Source organism: Hakea prostrata, chromosome 7 (assembly GCF_041222555.1).
Source record: "Hakea prostrata isolate BN-2017 chromosome 7, UWA_Hpros_2, whole genome shotgun sequence".
Taxonomy (NCBI): domain Eukaryota; kingdom Viridiplantae; phylum Streptophyta; class Magnoliopsida; order Proteales; family Proteaceae; genus Hakea; species Hakea prostrata.
Window position 1 is genome coordinate 57,063,845 of NC_142606.1, and position 24,396 is coordinate 57,088,240.

General features: G+C 38.5%; 1 protein-coding gene across 1 annotated transcript; it reads left to right on the top strand.

Annotated features, from left to right (window-relative positions):
* The first annotated feature begins 21,227 nt into the window (after positions 1-21,227).
* LOC149011453 (uncharacterized) lies at positions 21,228-24,264 on the top strand. Its single transcript, XM_089162665.1, has 5 exons — positions 21,228-21,332; positions 21,551-21,658; positions 22,215-22,382; positions 23,942-24,031; positions 24,193-24,264. Exons 1-5 carry the CDS (start codon positions 21,228-21,230, stop codon positions 24,262-24,264), a joined length of 543 nt encoding a protein of 180 aa, XP_089018791.1.
* The last annotated feature ends 132 nt before the right edge of the window (positions 24,265-24,396 follow it).

Below are 24,396 nucleotides of genomic sequence, written 5' to 3' on the forward strand. Positions count from 1 at the left end.
AGAAAGAATGAGAGATTTACCTTGTTTGTGATGATTGTGTGTTGTTGTGTTGTTGTTGAAGCACCAAAACACCTCAAGAACACTTGTGAGAACCTTTGGAGACTTTCCCTTGAGCTCTATCACCTTTGGAAGAAGATAGAATGAAGTTGGAATGTGGAAATGAGGCTTATAATGCGAATTTTCGCATTCTGCTGCATTGGTCGACTCATTGGTCGGCTGGGTCGATCGACCAATCACTCGACCAATGGTCACGAGACCTCATTTGCTGTTGAATTTTTTGGAAAATGTGATTTTTGCCTTATGGATTATTGTTTGATGACTATATGGATATATTTGAGCATGATTTAAGTTTTCAAATCATTTGGACTTGTGGTTTATGTTGAAACTTGAAATTCGGTATTTTGATGTTCTCAGTTTTGCAGAATGGTTACTCTGAGAAGTGGGCGTGGTGAATCCAGTGGTCAAGGAGGTGGTGAAATACCTCAGGGAGGTGGTGAAATACCTCATGGAGGTGGTGAGATACCTAATGTTGATCAGGGTACCCATGAGATACCGGTGCCCCGAATGTTGGAAGTTTTCGAGATATTGCCAACATTATGGGCAATATGATGCAGCGACAAGCAGCTCGGTTCAACCGAGATGTTGGTGGGTTTCATGACTCTGCATAATGAGACTCGAGCTGGTGCTAATGTGAATCCTCATGCCGCGATCCTGAATGCGGGAGGTTTAGTTGGAACTCCTCATACTACTTTGATGGAGAGTTTTCCGAAGATGCAAGTACCCACTTTCTTTGGAGTTACCAAGGACCCCTTGTTTCCTAACAAGTGGCTTCGTGAGTTGGAGAAGGCTTTCCGACATCCGCAATGCTCGGAAGCTCGGAAGATTCTGTTCTTTGAACAGAAGTTGCAACAAGAAGCTGATGCATGGTGGATCTCCACTCGGCCTGTTTTGGAAGGTTTGCATGCAGGAGTTGTAACTTGGGAGTTGTTCAAAGAGGCTTTTTGTATGAATTACTTTCCCGAGGCGGTGAAAGATGCGAAGGAAGCTGAGTTCATGGTTCTTACACAAGGATCTCTGTCTGTGTTGGAGTACCAACAGAAGTTCGAGGAGCTTCATTTCTTTGCTCCAGATTCTCTGAAGGATGACCTCGCCAAAGCGAAGAAGTTCTTCAAAGGAGTGCGCCTGCCATTAAAGCTTACCTCACAGTCCAGCCTATAGTGAGCTATGCTCAAGTGGTGCAGAACTCGAAGAAATTGGAAGAAACAGAGAAGGAAAGTGCACGTGTGCAAAAGCCCTGGCAGCCAAGGAACCCTGGTTTGGTGGATCGTAATGATCGGCGTTTTGTGAGACCTACACCCTACCCCACTCCTACCTTTCAGCCTAAGAGTGTAGGTCAGAACTCGGGTTTTCAGCAGCCCGGCCAGTTTAGACAGGATGGCGGAAACCGACCACCGAGCAAGTGCAAGTGCTAGGCCTTTTGTTCGGAAGCCCTCTGTTGCAGCCACCCCTGTTGGACCCGGCAATCTGTTTGCTTCTACTGCAAGCAAGCTGGTCATTTCGCTCGTGCCTGTCCCAAGCGGCCTGTCCAGCAGCCTGCTCCAGTGGTGAAGAGTGCTCCTGCTCCTCCCTCTGGTAGAGTTTTCAGTATTTCCAGTGCTGAGCAGGATCCAAGCCATGAAGTGATTACAGGTACATTGTTAGTTGCTTCTATTTCTGCATTTGTCTTATTTGATACGGGTGCATCTCATTCGTTCATGTCATCTGCATTCATCAAGAAGACTAACCTAATCCCTGAGAAGTTGTCTAGTTGTTTATTGATTAGTACACCTACCTACTGGTCTGTTGTGAAACTAGATAAGGGGTTATCTAAATGTCCTGTGTTGATTGGTGAGAAGAACTTGGAAGCCAATTTTGTAATTCTTGATATGAAGGACTTCGATATTATTTTGGGAATTGATTGGTTAACAGCCCACAAAGCTGTGTTCCTTTGTTCCTCAAAGAAAATTCAGTTCCATATTTGTGGAAGTCCGGTCTTAGAATTTCAGGGGGAAAAGAGAAGGGTTTGTAAGAAGGTGTTGTCCGCACTGATGCAAGTCTATGCCCTAGTGGATGATGCTTCATCTGAAGGCAAGGGTAAAGTGGAGAAAAGAGTCGATGAAGTCAGGGTTGTCTGCGACTTTGTTGATGTCTTCCCTGATGATCTATCGGGAGTGCCTCCAGACAGGGATGTCGAGTTTTCTATTGATCTCGTCCCTGGTGCCGCTCCGGTATCTAAAGCTCCGTATAGGATGGCTCCTACTGAGTTGAAAGAGTTGCAAAATCAGTTGAATGAGCTCATTGATAGAGGTTTCGTACAGCCTAGTGTGTCACCTTGGGGAGCTCCGGTCTTGTTTGTCAAGAAGAAAGACGGTAGTATGCGCTTGTGCATCGACTACCGTGAGTTGAATAAGCTGACTATCAAGAATAGATACCCGCTGCCCAGAATTGATGATCTCTTCGATCAGTTGAAGGGTGCAGTTGTGTTCTCAAAGATTGACTTAAGATCCGGATATCACCAATTGAAAGTGAAGTCTAGTGATATCTTCAAGACAGCTTTCCGAACGCGGTATGGTCACTACGAGTTTAGAGTCATGCCCTTCGGATTGACCAATGCTCCTGCGGTGTTCATGGACCTCATGAACCGAGTATTTCACGATGTGCTTGATAAGTTTGTGATTGTTTTCATTGATGACATCTTGATCTATTCGAAGAGCGAAGAAGAGCATGCGAGTCATCTAAGTTTCACTTTGCAAAGGTTGCGAGAAAAGAAGTTGTTCGCTAAGTTTAGCAAGTGTGATTTCTGGCTTAAGAGAGTAGTATTCCTTGGCCATGTGGTTTCAGCCGAAGGTATTCGTGTCGATCCTGAAAAGGTTCAAGCTGTGGCTGATTGGGAAAGACCGAAGTCGGTAACGGAAATAAGAAGTTTTCTTGGATTGGCGGGTTACTACAGAAGGTTTATTGAGAATTTTTCTCGGTTGGCTGCTCCTATGACTAAGTTGACCAGGAAAGAAGAAAAGTTTGTTTGGTCTGACGCCTGTGAGAAGAATTTCCAAGAGTTGAAAGATAGATTGACAAGTGCCCCGGTTTTGACTATACCTGATAGTTCCGGTGGTATGACAGTTTATACCGATGCGTCAAAGATTGGATTGGGTTGCGTACTGATGCAACATGGCAAGGTCGTAGCCTATGCTTCTCGGCAATTGAAAGATTATGAGCGGAATTACCCCACTCACGATCTAGAACTTGCCGCTGTTGTCTTTGCTTTGAAGATTTGGAGACATTACCTCTACGGTGAGAAGATTGCCATTTTCACGGATCATAAGAGTTTGAAATACTTCTTCACCCAAAAGGAGTTGAACATGAGACAAAGGAGATGGTTGGAACTAGTCTCCGATTATGATTGTGATATTCAGTATCACCCTGGGAAAGCAAACGTTGTTGCTGATGCTCTTAGTAGGAAGAACCAGAAGAAGACTTTGGATTTGAATGCTTTGAGTTTACCATTGTGGTCTTCTATTGAGAGTTTTGATTTGGAAATTGTCCCTGAGAATTCTGATTTTATTCTTTCTGCCATGACGGCAAGATCTGGTCTTAGAGATAAGATTGTTGCTCTGCAGAGTTCCGATCAAGAGCTTTTGATCAAAGTTGAGAAGATTTCTTCGAATCCTGAGTCGGACCCCGACTTTGGTATATCCATGGATGGTGCTTTATTGTTTAGAGGAAGACTGTGCGTGCCTGCAAACGAAGAAGTTAAGAAAGAAATATTGAAGGAAGCACACCAGTCAGTCTTTACTATACACCCGGGAAGCACCAAGATGTACAAGGACTTGAAGGAACATTTTTGGTGGATTGGTCTGAAGGCTGATGTTGATGATTTTGTTGCCAAGTGTGAGACTTGCCAACGTGTGAAAGCCGTTCGACAACCCCCATCTGGATTACTTCAACCTCTTCCTATTCCTAGTTGGAAGTGGGAGGATATCTCTATGGACTTTGTGACTAGCTTGCCTCGGACAAGTAAAGGCAATGACACTGTGTGGGTGATTGTTGATAGGTTGACCAAATCAGCCCACTTCATTCCTATGAAGATCACTCATACTCTGGATAAGCTAGCAAGGCTTTACGTGGATAATGTGGTTCGTCTGCATGGTGTGCCATTGAGTATTGTTTCGGATCGTGATCCTAGGTTCACCTCAAGGTTTTGGAATAGTTTGCAGAAGGCCTTGGGAACCCAATTGAACTTGAGTACAGCTCATCATCCACAGTTTGATGGACAATCTGAGCGGACAATTCAGACATTGGAAGACATGCTCGGATCTTGTGTGGTGGATATGGGTGGTAATTGGGATGAACACCTAGCTTTGGTTGAGTTTGCCTATAACAACAGGTTATCAAGCAACAATAGGCATGGCTCCATTCAAGGCTTTGTATGGCAGTACTTGTAGGACACCTTTGTGTCTTGGGTGAGACAGGTGAAAGAAAAGTCTTAGGTCCTGAAATGATTGAAGCTACGAGTGCTATGGTAGATATGATAAGAGAAAGGATTAAGTCTGCCCAGTCAAGACAGAAATCTTATGCTGATAAGAGAAGGACCGATTTGGAATTTCAAGTTGGAGAGAAAGTCTTTCTGAAGGTTTCACCAATGAAGGGTGTGATGAGATTCAATGTTAAGGGAAAGCTTAGCCCTCGTTTCATTGGACCTTTCGAGATTTTGGAAAAGGTTGGACCTGTTGCGTATCGATTAGCATTACCTCCGCCTCTTGCTGGTGTTCACAATGTGTTTCATATTTCGATGCTCCGAAAATACATAGAGAATCCGGAACACATTTTGCAGCAAGCACCTGAAGGACTTAGTGCTGATTTGACCTACGATGAAGAACCGGCCGAAATCTTGAATAGGAAGGACAAGCAGCTGCGGAATCGCACCATCCCTTTGGTGAAGATTTGGTGGAAGAACCATACCCCTGAAGAAGCTTCTTGGGAGAAGGAAGAAGACATGAAGGAGAAGTTTCCTTACCTCTTTGGAAGCACAGGTACGCTTTCAATTTCGAGGACGAAATTTCTTTAAGGGGGGAGAATGTAAAACCCAGCCCTAACCTTGACCCGGAAACCTTGTTATTTGTAGGTCCAGTGACCCGAAGTAAAGTAAGAAGTCAGCTTTGGGCCATCCCAGTGGAGGACTTGGTGTCTGGCTTTGAATCCATGAGAGTTGATGATGAAGTTCTATTTATGGAAACTGAATCTTGATGAAGATCGGATTAGTTGATGGACTTGGAGTGCTCTCTATCTTGGTTTGAAGGCATTTCTACGTATTAGGTAAGTCACTTGATATGTGTGCAAAACCCCTTTAGGATTGGATTTGATCTGGGCCTTCAATTCCCTGTTTTGGAATTGCTGTCTGCATTGGTCGACTAATTGGTTGACTGGACCAGTCGACCAATCCACTCGACCAATGGGTGTTGTCTTTGGCAATTAGGTCTTGCTTGCTCTATTTAAGTCCAATCTCGAGTCTACTTCGTATTTGCTGCCTCCAAACTCTTTGGAACGAACCAAAGACCTCTGCAAGTCATCTCCCTTGCATCCTTGGTGATTTTCTTGACGGATCTTCGTCAAAACTCTTCCTTTTGCATCAAAGGTATGTCTACACTATCTTCTTCTCCTCCATCTCTGTTTTTCTTTCCTTTTTGAGTTAAGACAGTAGAGGAGATGCTGCATTCTCTGTTGCAAACATCTCTGGACTTGTCTCTCATGATCATCCTAAGGATTAATGGCTAAAACAATGATCTTAACCATGATCATTGCAAGCTTTTGAAGGAATCATGATCAAACCATGATCTAGTCTTTGTTTAACTTCTGATTTGAATTCTGATCTCCTTGGATCTTCTTTATTGATCATGTTAGTAGTCAATTGCTGTGTTTTCTTTTCATGATCCATGATCTATCAATCTCTAGTTGTTTCTCTTCTACCATACCATGTTTTCTTCATGAATCATGATAGTTACATATATGGTAGGTTTTGTTTCCTTATTTAGATTTATGCTCTTAGGTCTATTTTCTTGAAGATCTAAGTATGCTTTTCATGATACCTTTACCTGAAGCAATGATCCATTCTCCTATTGTTCTTGTCTTTGATTTCTATCTTGAATTCTTCAAGATCCATGGTTGATCTAATTATGGTAACTTTTTGTTTCCTAATTTGGATCTTGATGGCTTGATTTGATTAGAGTTTTGAGACCCCCTATATGTTAGGATATTATTGATGTAGGTTACCCCTTGATTAGTACCCTTTTGAACCACCAAATTCGGATTTTATATCTTAAAACTCCGATTTTTAGGCTACTGTCTGCATTGGTCGACTGATTGGTCGACTGGACCAGTCGACCAATCCACTCGACCAATGAGTACAGCAACTCCATAATTGGTCTGTGTTGGATGTTTTGGTATCTTTTCTGTTAGGGATCTTTCCTAATATGTTGTATACACTTGTTTAGAACCTTCTTCTCAAGTTTGCCAAGATCTTACTTGATTTCTTAGGATTCCTTTGCGAGTTATAAAAGGTAAGGATGGTTACTTCTTTAACAACATAAATTGCATATCTTAGTTTCTATATTTGAATCTTGTTAATTTATTTCTTTAATTAGATTCTTATAATGTTATACTACTGTGGTACTATCTTGATATCAGTAGCATTACTTATTCATATTGAATTGACTCATGTATGATTTACTTATCAATTATATACAAAGTGATTGTAATTATTGATTTCTTTCCATATATGAAGTTACCATATATGTGATGATATGAATTGATGCATGTGTATGCTTAAGTATGGTTTGGAAAGGAGAGGTGTCCTTTTGACACTTCTATCCTTGGACTAATACGGGAATATTATGGGATGTTTCCGGAGATGCCCTCTGGACACCTTCCTAAACTGTTGGATGACATATCTAGGACTGTCTAGTAGTGTTTGGCTAGGATGTCCCGTTATGTCGGACCCTAATCGGAGGGGTATTGAGACCGAACGACCCGTGGTAGCAATGGGGATTCATGGGCGCTCAAGACCGGTAACCAACCCGTGAGAGGACAGGAATCACATTGTGGGGGCCATTTATTGGTAGGGTTGCATATGGATAGACTTGGGCTCACGGGCGCTCAAGACCGGTAACCAACCCGTGAGAGGACGTGAGAGCTTCTCGTTTACCATATGTGGATGATCAATAGGGTTGATGAGTCCGTAGTCAGGGACTATGAGGACTCTAGTGTGAAGGATACCGGAAAGGATCATCAGGGACGAGGAATGGACGTATCTGGATCTGACTTGATGTAACTGAGTAGAAGACTTGCATTTGGCTAGGCTTTAACCCTGACATGCGCCGGTACTTAGACCAATGGTGATGTGAGAGAGTGGTGACCTATACCCCCAGCCATGGAATGTCCCGAGGGATGCCGGACCCATTACCAACTGATGATGAGTGATTGAGACCTTCCTAAAGAAGTACGGTGCTATGACTTAAAGCATGTCTGCCAATAGAGACCAGCATATGTAGAGTTAGATTCATTCATTCATTGCTTGTCTCATTCCATATTGCATTTATGTTTGTTCTGAAATCCTGCCATTTATGTTATTATGGATTTAACTGCCTTACTGAGTTTCTTTGAAACTCATTCCTTTATTGTACAATGTTTGTTAGACTATTCTGCAGTATCGAATATTATGATGGCCCCTATGAAGAAGCGCAAGGAGAAGAGGCATATCTCCGGGAAGGTGATTGCGGTTACAACAATTACACCGAAGATCCTGCGAGTGGTTATGCTCCGTACGATGCTTAGTCCGACCATTGAGTGGAAGCGCCCTTGTGCTGTTTATGAGATTTATACTTATAGGGATGTTGTCTATAAAGTGGAGAACAATTTAGTTACCCATTGTACTTGCTACTGGGATTAGATTTTGTCTTGCTTATTCTCTTTTAGAACTACTTTTCTGCTGGTTGTAGAGTGGGATTTTGCCTCACTTTACTTATCTGTTTTAGACACTCTGATTATATCTAGTACTCTGATTTATATATGATTCATTCTTTCCTTATTTGGATCTATGGTTTATCTTCCGCACTTTTATTATTACTGTTCATGATTATGTTATTGTTTATGTGGGAGGTTGATTACTCGATACCTGATCTTCGGGCTGTGGATCACACTCTTGGGTATGCCAGATAGGGTACCGGTTGGGAGGATGTGACAGGTTCTCAGTCTTGAAACCATGGGTTAAAGGGGTAGAAATTCGGGGGATTTCACATTCCTATCTGCCCATATGATGGAGGGTGGAAAGCAGTATTGAAGTTCAACTTGGTGCCCATTGCTTCTTGGATGCCCCTCCATAATCTAGAGGTAAACCTGGAGTCTTTGTTTGACACTAATGTCAAAGGTACACCATGTAATCGAAGAATCTGGTCAACAAACACTTGTGCCATATGATCAACAAAATATGCCATGGAGTAGGGAAAAAAGTGGGTCGTCTTTGTCAGGCGATTGACTACAACCCATATAGCATCTTGACCCTTTTGAGTCTTGGGTAAAGCAAAATCCATGCTCACAGAGTCCCATTTCCATTGTAGAATTTCCAATGGCTGCAATAGACTGGGTGGTCTTTGATGCTCAGCCTTTACCTGTTGGAAAATCAAGCACCTCTCTACACAGTTGGCAATGTCCCTCTTCATATTCTCCCACCAATAGTACTCCTTTAGATCATGGTACATCTTGGTACTTCCGGGGTATACAGAATATGGAGTAGTATGAGCTTCCTCTAAGATTTTCTCCTTTACCTTATCATCATTAGGCACACAGAGTCTCATGCCATATCACAACATCCCATCATTGTTGATGTTGACATTGACCCATTCCCTTCTTGTAGTGCCTTGCCAACCTTACTCATCAATTTTCCATCCTTCTTTTGCCTTTCCTTGATTGAATCCTTTAATGCCCATGCACATATCGATAGACTACAGAGCAAAGCAGCTGGCTTTTCAACATTCAGGCCCAGGTGTAGACTTTAAATCTCCTCTTTCAACTTAATTTGAGTAGTAAACATTGCTACAAACAAGCCCTGTGATTTTTGACTTAGGCGTCCTGCAACAACATTTTCCTTGCCTGGGTGATACAGAATATCACAGTCGTAATCTTTTATCAACTCTAACCATTTGCGTTGCCTCATGTTTAACTCTTTCTGAGTAAAGAAATACTTCAAGCTCTTATGGTCAATGTAAATTTCACATTTTTTGTCGTACAAGTAATTTCTCAAAATTTTAAGGGCAAAAATTACTACTACCAACTCAAGATCATTCGTCAGGTAGTTCTTTGTATAATCCTTTAGTTTTCGAGTGGCATAAGCTATAACTCTTCCATTTTGCATCAAAACACAACCTAAGCCTTTCAATGATACATCGATGTAGATTGTCATTCCTCCGATGGTTGAAGGTAGGACTAGTACTAGGGTGGTTACTAACCTAATTTTAATTCTTGAAAACTCTTCTGGCACTCTCCCAACCACACAAACTTTGTTCCCTTCCTTGTTAGGCTGTCAAGGGTGAAGATAAACTGGAAAAACCTTCTATAAATCTCCGATAGTACCCCACTAATCCCAAGAAACTTCAAACATCGGCTGCAGAGCTCGACCTAGCCCATTCGGTCACTGCCTTAACCTTTGCAGGATCTACATAGATCCCTTGATATGAAACAACATGACCCGAGAATATGACATGATTAAGCCAAAAATCACACTTGCTAAATTTGCCATATAACTACTTCTCTCGAAGTTTCTGTAGTACAATCCTTGAATGATCCTCGTTTTCTTCTCTACTTCTAGAATAAACTAGGATTTCATTGATAAAAACTAGTACAAACTTATCTAAGTACTCTCGTGTTATGGATGGTGTTCCTAGTATTCATGGGTACCAATATAACCAAGAATACAAATATAATCACAAATCTTCGATCTTTCCTTTTTTTTCTTTTTTGCCCCTTAGCATAAAACACAAACCTAAACTAGAAAGAAGTAAACAATTAAAGGAATAAACAGGTAATCCTCACATTTAAAGCCAAGTGATTTTTTTTTTAATTATGTAATATAATTGGCACCTAACATAATTATCCAAGCTCAAAATATTAACAAATAAATAAATTTGTGAGATTATTTTGAAAGGTTAAAATTTCTATTTTCTTGTTTTCTGACATGTTTAGTGTAAAATACATAATAAATCTTTATGAATTTCAAAAACATTCAAATTAATTTATATAAAAATATAAAAGTTATTCTCAATCCTTAAAATAAAAAAATAAAAAGAAAGAAAGAAAGAAAGAAGTAAGCTTCTATAATTGGTTTTTCATGCTATACATTGTTGTGTTTTTATTGCAACAGATTTTGTCCATCTAATTTTAAAAGATATTAAACATTAGTTTTTCTTTTTCAATTTTGTCCCTATTTTATCTGAGAGTTATAAGACACTTAGTTTTGCTTACAGCAACTTTTGTGGATCAGAATTTGAATTCTTGGTCACTTTACTAGTCAATTATTTCTCAAGGTATGCAAAAATTTCAGAAATGATAGCTTATGGGTTATGGATTTTCTAACCTATCATTTCAGCTTAAAATTCATTGAAATTATATGGAGATCATGATAAGACAATTTTTAGCCCTGAATAAATTTTTTTATGGTCCATTTAAACATAGAAGTACTTTTAAATGTTTTATTACTTACGGGTTGCAGTACCATTGGAACAACACCAAATGTTGTTGATTTTTCTAGTAAGCTTAAACAACTCTAATTTGAACAAAATTACTAAGGGGGAACCTCAATAATTTCTAAAATCTAAAGTCTCTCCAAATCCAAGTGTGTTATCAAGTACTGCCCTACTTGACCTCAAGTCAAAATCAAGAAGGTTTTCTAAACTAGTTAAATGCCTATTCTCTTAGTGACTTCTAAGTTCATTATAACTAAGTCTTTCGGCTTTGATACTACTCTGTAAACCCCAATCTCCCTATAAGGAAAAAGTCGCCATTGATCAACAAATGTAGTAGACATGACCTTGATCTTCATCCTCTGAATATCCATCATCGTCAGTAATCAAAGAATGCAATAGACATGACCTTGATCTTCATCCTCTAAATATCCATCATCCCTCTGATCAAGTCCATCATCTGTAGGAGTAAGGAGTAAGTTTTGGGAAGAAACTTAGCAAGTACAACCTAACACATATCAACAGTTTCCTTTCCTTTTATACTTGCTATTTAACTAAACAACAATCTTATACAAATAAAATTAACTAACACGTATAAAAGAGAAGAAGAAAGTCATTGTCACATCCACCCAGCCGGTACCCTATCTGGCATACCCGAGATGTGATCCACAGCCCCGAAGATCCATAGTTCAGGGACCACATAATCCACATTGACGATAAAACAATCATGAACAGATAATAATCATAAACTAACAATGAATGATCATGGAATTCAGAAATAAGGTGTCAGACATAATCAGAGTGCGGAAATAAATATCAAATCAGATAAATTAAGAAGGCAGTAGGCGGAATCCACTCCTTCACCAAACGGAAGTGAGGTCAAAATTTAGTTAAGTACAAGTCTCAAGTTATAAAGGTAAGTTAAAGTTATTACAATTCTTCTAAGTATACTGTCACAAAAGAAGGGGTAACTACTCATAAGTCTCCTCCATAATAAATATATCTTCTTCAAAGTTGAGGACCATGGAGACCCAACATGACTGCTCCCATACAACTCCGGGGCTAACCCTGGTACGCCTGGTAATCTTCTTCGGTATGGTCACCAAAGTCTTCAACGTAGCCAGCCTCCGGATGGTAGTATGAGGTATCTGGGTCCGCCTCAGGGAGGGTGCCATCAGAGTAATCACCTGTAGAATAGCCTAACAAAATATTGCAACAGAAAGGAATGAGTTCAAAAGAACTCAGCAAGGAAGTTATCCCACCACACATAAACCACAAGATAATCATAAAATGATGCAGATGATATGAGGCATATAATGCAATATGACTTTATTCTAAGTATGCTGGTCATCTATGGTAGACATGCTTTAAGTCATAGCACCATACTTCTTTAGGTAGTCTCGGTCACTCATCACCGGGGGAATTGGGTCCCGCATCCCTCTCGGACAAATCCATGGTTGGGGTTTCGGTCACCGCTCTCTCACATCACCGTTTGGTCTAAGTATTGGCGCATGTCAGGGTATAGCCTAGCCCAATGCAAGTCATCTACTTAATCATATTATGCCAGTTCCAGATACTTCCATTCCTCCCCTCTCGGGATCCTTTCCGGTATCCTTCACACTAGAGTCACGGATATTACTCACCGGACTCATCAACCCTATTGGTCATCCACAAATGGTAAACGGGAAGCTCTCACGTCCTTCTCACGGATCATTTCACAGGTCTTGAGTGCCCGTGAGCCCAAGTCTAGCCATTTGTAACCCTACCAATAAATGGCCCCTTTCGGGTAACCGTAATGCAATTTATGTCCTCTCACGGAGTGGATACCGGTCTTGAGCGCCCACAAATCCACACTACTACCACGGGTTGTTCGGTCTCAATGCCCTTCCGAATCGGGTCTGATATGATAGGGACATCCTAGCCATACATCTAGACAAATCCTATGCATGTCATTCAATAACTCGGGAAAGCGTCAATGGACACCTTCGGAGAACATCCCATACTATTCCCTCCGATGTCCAAGGACAAAAGCACCAGTAGGGTACCCCTCAATCCCAAGTTATACTTAAGCAATCACATGCCCAAGTTCATCATATCAGTTCACAAGATACAACGTCATAATAAACATTCAATTCATGACATTGACATAAGTCATCATATATTGAAATTGATAAACATGATAAAACATTGAAGTAATATAATGTAAACACAAAGCTACTGTTAAAAGACATATGTAGCAAGTCTAACACGATAAGAATATGAAATAGAAACTATATTTACTAGGTTAGGAATACCAAGTCAAGATTTCCATATCCTAGGTAATTACATCGATAACTATCCTTACCTTGAATCGGAGAAGAGAATGGTCTAAGATCACAAGCAGTGGCTCAAATAGTCTTAAAGTCCTAAACAAGCATATATGAAAGGTTAGAGAAGAAATCAGAACAATCGGAGATCAAACGAATCAGAACTGGGCAAAAGTTGCTGACAGCAACTCTATTGGTCGATACATTTGGTCGATAGTATCGACCAATAGTATCGACCAAATCAATTCCAGTGACAAGTCGGCTTTTCGGATTCTTGCCCAGATTTGGTCTTCCGGGTCTCGGATTGACATGAAACTTGGAGGATAGTCTAAGCACAACATGGGGACACTAATTATCAAGAAACTTTCATAATCCAATGGTCCATTTGGAAATCCCCAAATTGACATATTAAGGTTAAGAGTTGTAGATCATGGTATTGGCTATATCTCAATGCAAATTAGGGGAAAACATGGGGGATTAGGTAGGGAATCGTTTAGAAGTAACATGGAACACATATGCAAGGTATAGATTAGGTTAATCATGAGCTTCATCTCAGTTTTGGTAAATAAAGCAAGTTGGTAAGCAATAAATCATGGAAATGTGTAGTCAATGATTATGAGGTGAATCAATCATAGTCATATCAATGAAAACATCATTGTATGGGGTTTAGAAGGTTCATGGCAAAGTGTATGCAAGGTTGCAGCACCTTGGCCATGGTCCCAACAGTAAAATAGAGAAAAGATGAGTGAGAAAGTGATTAGGAGAGAGAATCATACCTTTAAAGTGGAACAAGAAAGTAGGAATGAGTGGTTGGCAATGATTGATGAAGAAGATGCTTCACCACTACCAAGGAGGAGTTCTTGGGAGGCTCTCTCATGTTCCCAGATGTTAAAAACGCGAGAATAGGGCTCCAGTCTCGAGGAATAAATAAATAGAAAAGAATATTCCAAGAATCTTTAAATCTGGGCTCAGCAGACTTGTTGGTCGATACCTTTGGTCGATGGTATCGACCAATAGTATCGACCAAAACAATCTCTACAGAAATTTTACAGAATAGTTCAGCAACTTTAGGTGCGGACTTGGAGGGCTATACAAGGTCAAATTGCATGGGGTTTTCTCCTACAGTTCACTCAAGAGGTCTAGTTTCAGGGAGTACCTTCGGATTATGCACAGGAGTCCGTTTGCTATTTCAACTGTCTCGCTCTTCATCAGTGCGCAGATTCTAACTTAGCACTGGTAATGTGCTCAAGGAAGGAGCAGCATCATCAATGTCCATAAACTGGAATCCCGACATTACGTCATCAACCAGTAGGGCCCATAAGTCCCTCCTACCACCACTTCGGGTCTTTGGACCTACAAACATAACAATGACCGGGTCGGGTCAAGGTTAGGTAAAAGCTGGATTTTACAGTCATGATATGCCCAATGATATGGATGAGACTCAATGATGTGAAGAATATATAAATAAAGTACATCATCGCTGGTCTAGGGTTGATAGGATGCCCCATGCCATTACATGGCTGCACAGTTACACAGCCCAACATCCATCTACCCTAACCCAAATGTTTCCTAACTCAATGGATTTTTCATGTCGTTATGTGGTCTGCATGCGTTACATAGCCCTAACATACATTCTCATTCAAAAACACAACTATCAACCTATATGCATATATGGTCTAAGGTCAATAGGATGTCCCATGCCATTACATGGTCTGCGCGCGTTATACAGCCCAACATCCATTAACCCTAACCAAATGTTTTGGAATCAATGTATATTCTGTGTTGTTACATGGCCTGTACACATTACAAATCCTTAACATAGATTCTAATCCAAGACAGCTACTAACTCAATATCACACATAATGCTAATATAATCATGGCATGTATTGATGAATCATATACAAACAATGCAAGATCATATGGAAAAGATGAATTTTTGATATAGTCGATTATCAAATCAATACGTAATCCAAAAATAAATAACCCAATAAAACACAAATCTAAAGACACATTCATGCTTATTGAACATATTAGTAAATTCAAGAAAGAGATTAATTACTAGTAGATCATTGAAATTTCATAAAACATAATCTAAGAGAAAGCATCTCCATATCTGAAATTTTTCTTACCGGAAAATATCCGTATCTATCCATTAAGCAATTGGATTCGGATAATTGCTTGTCGGATCGGATAATATCTGGATAGAGAAAATTATTTAATATTTTTCTCTGAAAATGGATGATAATCGGATTCAGAAATCAGTAATCTGTAATCGGATAATCGAAAATAAAAAATTATTCGGTTAGAGTAAACCAGTACAGTACGGTTTCGGTATTTTCAAAAACGGTTCGATACGATTTTGGTATTAAATCGATATGGAAAAACGGTTTAAACACGGTGTCTAATGCGATACACTTTTGGTACGAACAAACCCATGCCACTTTTTTTATTTACAAAGACAAAGCAAACACTCGATAGAATTTGATATTTACAAAGACAAAGCAAGTAAATCTAATTAATAGAGACAAAAACAAGTAAATCTAAGAAGAAGAGTGAAGGACAAAATGAAAAACCAAAATAGGGAATTATGGATAGGGTAAAGGCAAAATATTTTCACTGTAAAATTACATTTATATTTCTTAATTTGGTACGGTACCAATTCGGTACAGTTTCGGTACATACTGACTGTATGAGTACCTAAAACTGGAATCGTACCGAAGAAATTTGGTTTCGGTACGTACCATTCCAAATTTTGAACAGTGCGGTTTTAGACGGCGCGGTTCGGTATGGTTAAACGATTTTGGTACACGCAATTGACACCCTTAGGTTGGAAAAACAGTATCTTAATTAGTCGTTCCAAGCGACTACCCCAAAAAAATCAGATGTTTCAAGTTGTAACTGTTATTCCTTGGTTATAATCATACTCTTGTGAGAATTAATCCATGGAAATTTTCAATTGTATTGATGGAGTTACCTTTAATACTAATGCGATTCTCTAAGTTTTTCAATTTATTAGTTAGACCCCTATTACTAATACCATTAGTTTCAATTTGTTTTTATTTATCCTTTTCCAATATTACCTCACATCTTAAATTAGAAAGAAAAAGAAATTCATCCATGAATCATATCGTCCCAAAGTGTACGAGGATTTATGATTGGGAGAGAAAGAAGTGATAGACGGTAGAGGGAGGTGAAAAAAATAAGTCGTGCATAGGGTTTTTTGTTCAAGGTTATTATTTTTCTTTTGAAGTATTTTACTTACATCAGTACTTAGTTGTGATTTTCCTAATGGAAGATGATATCTTTGATTTATTTTCATCTTATAGGGCATTTGATTGGTAAAGTGAATAACTCAACCGGTAGCACTAAAAATTCCCATTAATCTTGAACTTTTTACTTTTAATTCGAAAAAAAAAACTGCATATTTTGTAGCATTATGTGGACGTGCGGAATTGGTTTTCAGGTATGAGTAGAAATCGTGTGGCTTTGCCGATCAAGTTTGAATTGATCAATATCCATTGAGCAACCTTTTAATGGTTATTTTTTCAATTTTGATTCTTCAATTGGCAACAAAATCAATTGGAAGTTTACTCCAATACCAAATTATTAGTATCTTGTACCTCTGTTCAACATTCGATTTAGTTGGAGAAAAGAAATCAAAAGAATCATACTATTATATTATACTACTATATAAAAGGAAAACCTCCAACACTTGTGGCACGTATTTTACTTGACCAAACTACCCATTTGAATAGAAAGGTGCATGCTCATAAAACTCCGAACAACCCATTCCCAACCCTCCAAACCAAGGCGCCTAATCAACAGGGGCAGCATGACCAAAAGATGTACTTGTCCACCTCCACCTATTCGATCGAACGCCCACCAAGAATGCCTCTTAAAAAAGAAAATGCAGAAGACGCCAGTTCCAACCCAAGCCCTTAAAAAAAAAAGGCAATCCATCCGGCCATTCATGATCTTAGCAGAGTTATTTTCGTTCCTTGAAGTGTATTGCTGACGAAGAAGAAAAGAGAAACCAAGAGAACAAGGAATGCTCGTACTGTGGTCTCTTCGTTTGTTCCTATAGTTTCCACCGATTAGAGCATATAAGAATGAATCTTCAAAGCAACTCAAAATTCCCTCGTGCAACCGTTTCGCTATCTCAGCAAAAGGTTGCAACAGTCTCTGTTCTCCGTCTCACTCAATTTCTATCTCTCTCAAATTGGACAAATTCACTTGGAGTTCTTGAAACATAGCCGGCAGGATCAAACGGACCTATTTACTGCCAATTCACATATTTAATATTTTCGTGAAGCCAATCTGCCCGTTTATGACGTTAGTAGAGTGATTTCCATTATTTGAAGTATAATAATTGCGAAGAAGAAGCAGAAAATAGAAATTAAGATGTCAGCCAAAGACGACGGGGAAAAAAATAAATTTGAGGCCGGTACGACGCATGGCGTAAAGAAAATAATGGGCAAACCCAAATTTCCAAGTTCAACAACGGCGGCAAACCGAAGGATTCGAGCTTACAAGAATATTAAGAATTGCGGTGTTATGATACTTCATCAACAACTTCTTTGCTCCCAAGTGGCCTGCTGAACCTTCTCAGCAGATCTTCAATCTTTTCATCAAGGCGAAGCCCCTGGTTTGTCTCTTTAGCTTTTCACTCATGTCTGAACATAAGGACTAAAAGAGAGAAATCTAGGCATATAACTTCGCGTACTTACCTAATTAGCTATTGTTGTATACTTGTATTTAATGTCTGAAAATATCTATTATCTGGAACCTATCATTAGACCAATTGTCAACTTGAAGTTAACAGTGAGATGTGGTAACTGGAGACACCTGCTTAAAGAAGGAACTTAGCCATGCCTTGATGCGCAATAGATATTTCTGATAGGGAAAAAAAGCCCACGAGGAGAAATCCTTTCTATTTCATTATGGTTGTACTGTCTCACATACGCAGCTTCAAGGCATGGGATTACTCTATATGCGTGGCTATTGACAGAATGTGAAATAAATGTGAAATATTCTTAGTCTCTCAGAATTTTGATTATTTGTATACATTTTTAAGCATTTAATGTATGAAGAAGCAAGTTATAACGTTAAATGTGGATCATTCTTGCTTGCTATCCTGAGAATGGTCACACAAGGTTAGCCAGAAAGTTATGTCGGAGGGCTGTGGTCTCTTAGTTGTCAAGCTAGGTTGTTTATTCTTCTTCTAAATCGTTGGCCTCATTGTTAATTGTGTGAGTTAGTGAACTAAATCTCAGTCTGCATGTGAGAGAACGTACTAGAGCATGCACAATACTTGGTTCAAGTTTGTACTTTTTCATAGTAATTCATTGTTTATAGTCTTTGGAAGAGTTAAAGCATAAGTCATACTCCTCTGTCTTTCCTGTAATATGGGATGTAAGAACAGTAAGAAGTGGCTAATATGTTATACTGGCACCCTGATTTAGATTTAATTATTGAAGTTTATCTTCCTTTACATCATGCCAATTAGTTTAGTGGAGTTAAAGCCTGCGAGGTTCCAAAACTTATTCTGCCAAAAATACCATTTGCATATATTCTTTTGGTAAGAAAATAAGGCTTGGTATGATGTTCTAATAGAAGAGTAAGTGTTGATGTAGCCTTCAGTTGGAGGGCTCCGCTCAAGTGCCAATATTAGGATCTCTCAAGAACCAACTCAAATGGTCATGGTATATTTGTGTTAAATGGTGGTCATGAAAGGTTAAAAGATTGTTTGTGTGATAGGATCTCTCATTGCTTCTAATATTTTTAAATGTTTGAAAGAAAGCAATGCATTATGGATGTTTGTTCATATGTGTTACAGGTATATCAATGGACTGTTGGGTTTGGTTCAATATGAAAGACAATTAGACAAGCCAAATCGAATGGAGTGAAGACCGGCTAAAACCTATCACTTCTTCTCTGTTCAACCTCTCTTGCAAACACCTTTTCCTTTTCTTCTCGTGAGTTTCATTCTCAAAACTGAATCTTTGCAGTGAACCTTTGCGGTTGTTTCTCAATCTTAGTGATGCTCTTGATACTCATTATATGCCTTTTAGTAGAACAACATATCTCACCAATCCCTTTTAGAAGTTCTCTTATCCCAAACTAATCATGCTTATTAGACCTTATTTCACTTAAAAAATATGAGGCATGAACATCGTGCAACTACTTCGATGGTATGTATACGTCCATTTTTATACAATGGAAGTGAATATACTATGTTTTCCAATAGTTCTACCTCTCTCTCTCATTGCAAATCAAAGTAGAGACAATTCTTACGTCTCTCTTTTTCTCTCCATGGCTAAATCTCATCCTTCACTTTCTTTCAAAAGCTTGCTAAATTATTTTTTCTTAAAAAGATGATTTTGTCAAAATATTGAATTACCAAAATAAATCTACATGTCATATTAGTCAGATTGATCATAATAATCACGAAAATTTCACCCGCATTTGCACGTGAGGTTTTATTAGTATATATAAGTGTACTTTGATCATAAGATGATGAGGCGTCTTCAATCGATTTTTCTTAATATGTCGGACAGAAAAATGTAAAATATGACGTTTTTTTACTAATAATGACTTGATCAATGCTATACGCAAATGAAAATTACCCATAAACAAGTATATAGTAAGTCTTTAACGTCTCCTGTACGAGTCATAATCAGTGATCCTAACGGTAAGCAGCTTGTGCTCCTCGAAAGCTTGTTGACCACAAATATTGGGGGCCACAGAGTACCACTGTCGTTTCATCCCTTAAATTTTTATTTTTATTTTTTTTTAATTTATAAGCCACACCTTTTGACTAATAATAACTTAGTCAATTTTATAGGTTTGCAAATGAAAATTACCGAAACAAGTATATAGCAAGCATCTAATGTGTCCTATACGAGTCCTAATCAGTGACCCTAACGTGGAGCAATTTGTGTTCCCCAAACACTTTTGACCACAGATATAGAAAAACCATAGGTACTATTAAGGGTTTCATCCCTCTTAAATTTATTTATTTATTATTATTTTTTAATTTATAAGCTCCACCTTATTTTGTGATTGAAAAATGTTGGGAGGGACCACATGGACATGATCCGGATTCCTCCTGTAAAATAACATGATGCAAGCTCCTAAAATCCAAGGTTCAAAATGTCGTAGACATTTCAGGTGTTGATGGTTGTTGACACCAACACCCTAAAATGTTGGCAACATTTTGCAAATATTTTCAGAGGCGGTATTGGTGATTCGTTACATTTTACCTCTCTTCCGGCAATGGTCCCAACGATTTCCGCTCCTCATACTCAAGCGACTTGGACGATGTTTCTCTTCTTCTATTACAAGAGGACTTAGCCAAAGTGGACCGTTGTACTCTTAGAGAATCCAATCTTCTCCAAAAAAAAAATTGTTTCATAAATCATTGCAAAAATCAGATGTTCAACAGGGCTTGCTAGAGGACTCGAAGATTTGAAAATTTTGCAGAAGTCTATGCTGATGCAACATTTCTTCGTCGTCTCCACAAAGACCACAAATCCATTGACCTTGATACCTGTCTCAAACTCATGAAATGGATAATATAGAGAAAGTCATTGGAAAATATAGAAAAACGGCGACTTTTGCCAATATTTCACAAATTCTGAAACTTTCGGCAATATATCACCAGTATCAATTGGTTGTGTTACATCGCGCAGCTTCAACCACATATCGCTGACATTGTGTCTCGCATTCTTTGCCTGACCATTGACAGTGCTATAGCCTAAGCATAAAATTGAAATAGATCAGATGAACCGTTACCGTCTGATCAGATCAATGGCTTCGATGATCCTCACAACAGAGAGATTCATAATCGGACTTGCAGTCACACTGAGTCAAGGCTAGGTCACGCCGCATGCATTTTGCATTTCCCTTTCTAGTGGGACCCATTAAGTACTCTTATTTTGTAATATCGCCACGTGTACTTCTAACGGAACATTGTGTTGCTACTTACTACCCGGGGTGGGGCCACCCTAGCAGAGTTGGAGTCTTGGAGATAAAGAGAAAAAATATGAAATAGGTTAAAGAGTACCGGAGAGCAATTCCATCTGCAATATAAGACGAGAGAGAGGAGTAAGAGTAGTTCATCATCTAACATCTCAGGTTTGCAAAGCAAAACAATATGGGCTACAACACGATGTTGCAGATAACCGCTAAGCTCGAAAACCTCACCAATCTTCAACCAGCAGGTGGATGTGATGATCCAAACTTCCGGTACCGCTTCAAGGTCTTCTTCTCTCAATCCTCAAATGCTTCTTTCTTATTCAGATCAAGATCTGTTGCTCTTAAATATATTCTAGGTCTTCTTGATTTTGTTTTAGTATTTTTCATGTGTTCTTTCGATCTATTTGTTTGTTTCAGACCAACTCTGAAACTTCTTTTTCTTGATCGATCTGGTCGTGGCTTCTGAACTCTTGTTTGTTGTTTGTTTTTTATTCCTTTTAGATGAAATGCGAGGGATGTGGACTGCTTAGTGAAAAGGAATCTTGGGTGACCTTGAATGTAACTGTTCCAACTCCCAATCGCAGGGACACCACTAATCTGGTTCAGAAGGTCTCTCTCTTTCACTAGCTTTTGTCTTCTATGTTGTTAGAAACCTTCCACTCTCGTTCGGCATTGCCGTTTTCTTCTTGCGACTGATAATCATTATTTCTCTACTTAGTTCCTTTAGTTGAATATCGTAAACTTTCTTTCAGAAAATCACTCTTGATCTTGATCTTGATCTTTGAGAATATCCATTTATTTGTGTGCTACGTATTTTGCAAACCGGAGAACTTTCTTCTCCTTATCGCCATTGATATTTTACTTTTGAGTGTGTTGTTCTCGTGCGAAAGCATCGCCGTCTGGGTTTGCAGACAGGAGTGCCAATGAAATCTTTTCCCGTACCGAAGTATCAATGCATGGCTGGCGCTGTCCTTGCCTGCGGCTGTGTCTGGCACGGCCAGTACATATCCATAACAGTGAACCTTTTCTTCATTTCGCTTTGCTTCCTTGTGTTCGACGCAAACCTATTTTTAGCCTCTGCATTTATCTTTAAGGGGTTTTCTTCTTGTAGGAATTTATTTTTGAGGTTTAATTACATCAATTTCATTTTTGTGCTTTTTGCCAGTGCAAGAACTGTGGGAGACAAGGAACTTTGACAATGATCCCTGGCCGTGGTCGCCCTATGAGCCATGTAAACGGTCGATTTGATGGATACTCTCCGCTGATGTTATTTCATTGCAATGGACTTTCCCCTGAGAATTTCGTTTTTGGACGTGGATGGAAAGCAGAATCTGTAAGTTCATATTCTATCCGATATATAATTTGATAATTCCTGCAGCCCTCGGCATAATAGTGACTGAACTAATTAACTCATCATTGATATTATTCTTAATCAAGAAATTTGCCATTATAATTAGCTCAATTTGTTCTCATTTATGAGAATTTTGGATCCTCTTTTTGGGAAGGTTTTCCTAATGAGTGCTAGTGAGTCACAGGATTTAGTAATTTAATATTCTAATTGAATAGATTAAATTCATAAGTATTTTTATATTCAAATATTACACATGATTAAATCTAAATGCTGTAATTTATTTGACCTTCATTGAAAGATTTCCTACAAGAAGAACAGTCAAATACGTCTAGAGACTGCAAATCCTTGGATAGACCTATCTTGTCTCTTATTTGCATTAGTATTGTTATTTATTTCATTTAGTTACTTAATCCATGAGGTAGTCCTAGAAGATGAGGATACATTTTTACTTATTATGATTATGAAAATTCAAGCAACTGTTTTTTGCAATTTAAGTTCTTTTTGTTTCTTTTCAGAAAATGAATATCTTTTAAGTCTGTTTCCGTTCTATGTTTATTGATTTTCATTATTTTTGCTGGGATGTTCTCTACTTAATGTTCTTTACGAGAGTATCATAACTAATATTATTATTTCTTAAAATGTAGTTTAAATTATTGATACTCTCGTAAAGAACATTAAGTAGAGAAAATCAGAAGAGATCACCGGAGGGAACAGTTCAAAGAGATCACCGGCTTAAGAACGTCATAATCCAATGGTTAGAAATTCTTAGGGGACACATGGTGCTCATTGGTAGCTAACCAATGAATTGCCGCTAAACTGGGTGCTGCCAAAAATGTGAATCCATTTTTAGTTAAGAAAAGGAAAAGAAAAACTAGCTTCCTTTTTTACCCAAAAAATCTCCTTTTTTCGTTTTGCATACTCATGGTTTTAAAGCATGCATTAGGAATTCTTAATGATGCATTGTATGTGCATATTTAGTAATTGATATTTTCATTTAATTGTTTCTGTGAAAAGGTTGAGCACAACATTAATGCACTCTAGTTAAAGCATATTGTGTCTCTCTCTCTCCTTTTGAAATTACACAAGGAACCAAGAGAAATCAATGCTTCATGCTAGTTTACAATGTCTATCCCTCTTCTTGTATCGTGTATATTTATAAATTTATTAAGTTATAAATAAAAAAAGCTTTTGACAATAATTCGAAACTAAGGGTATTTAAAATTAACGATATTAGGCACAAAGAGAAATTTATAATGGGTTATAAATTTGGAGGGTATATATGTAATAATAAAAAATAGAATCAAAAGTACAAAATTGAAAAGCTATTAATTTTCTTGCCAATATATAACCAAATGGGGTACGAAATTGGGGTTGGGGGTTATTAAACCTTTTTTTTATTTTATTTTATTTTTTTGTCCTGTTTTTTTGGTACATATTAAATCTCTAGTACACTTCATTTCACTAAAGCTTAGTATGTTTTCAATTCCCTTGTTAAATGTATTTTTCCTAATTAAAGGTACACATGAATCTCATTTTTTCAGAGAGATGGAACAAAATCGTACAGTATTAGAAGCTTGACTAAAGGGGAGGACTACTCAAGCTATGATGAAGATGAAAAGTTCCCAATTAAGGTAATTAACCCGCGAGCTAAGTTTGAGAGGGTGAAAGGAAGATTTTTTTATTAGTGCATCTTTGGCATGGAAAAGACGCATTTCTCAAGTAAAGAGTAAAGACTTTCTGGGAGGATTGTATTTGTTTTGAATTTGAGGGTTAAGGTTTGCATATCATGCAGAAACATTATGACTGGATTTCAACAAAAATTGACAAATTGACAATACAGTTGGAAAACTATGCATTGCAGTAGTGACTGAAACACAAAGCCCTCTTTTGGTCTTTCACTCCCAATCTTACATTGCCAAGATGCCATCTTAATAGTCCCACATTGGGAGTTTTCTAAAAAGCCATATTTTTTATGTAAGCACGTATTGTACAAGTT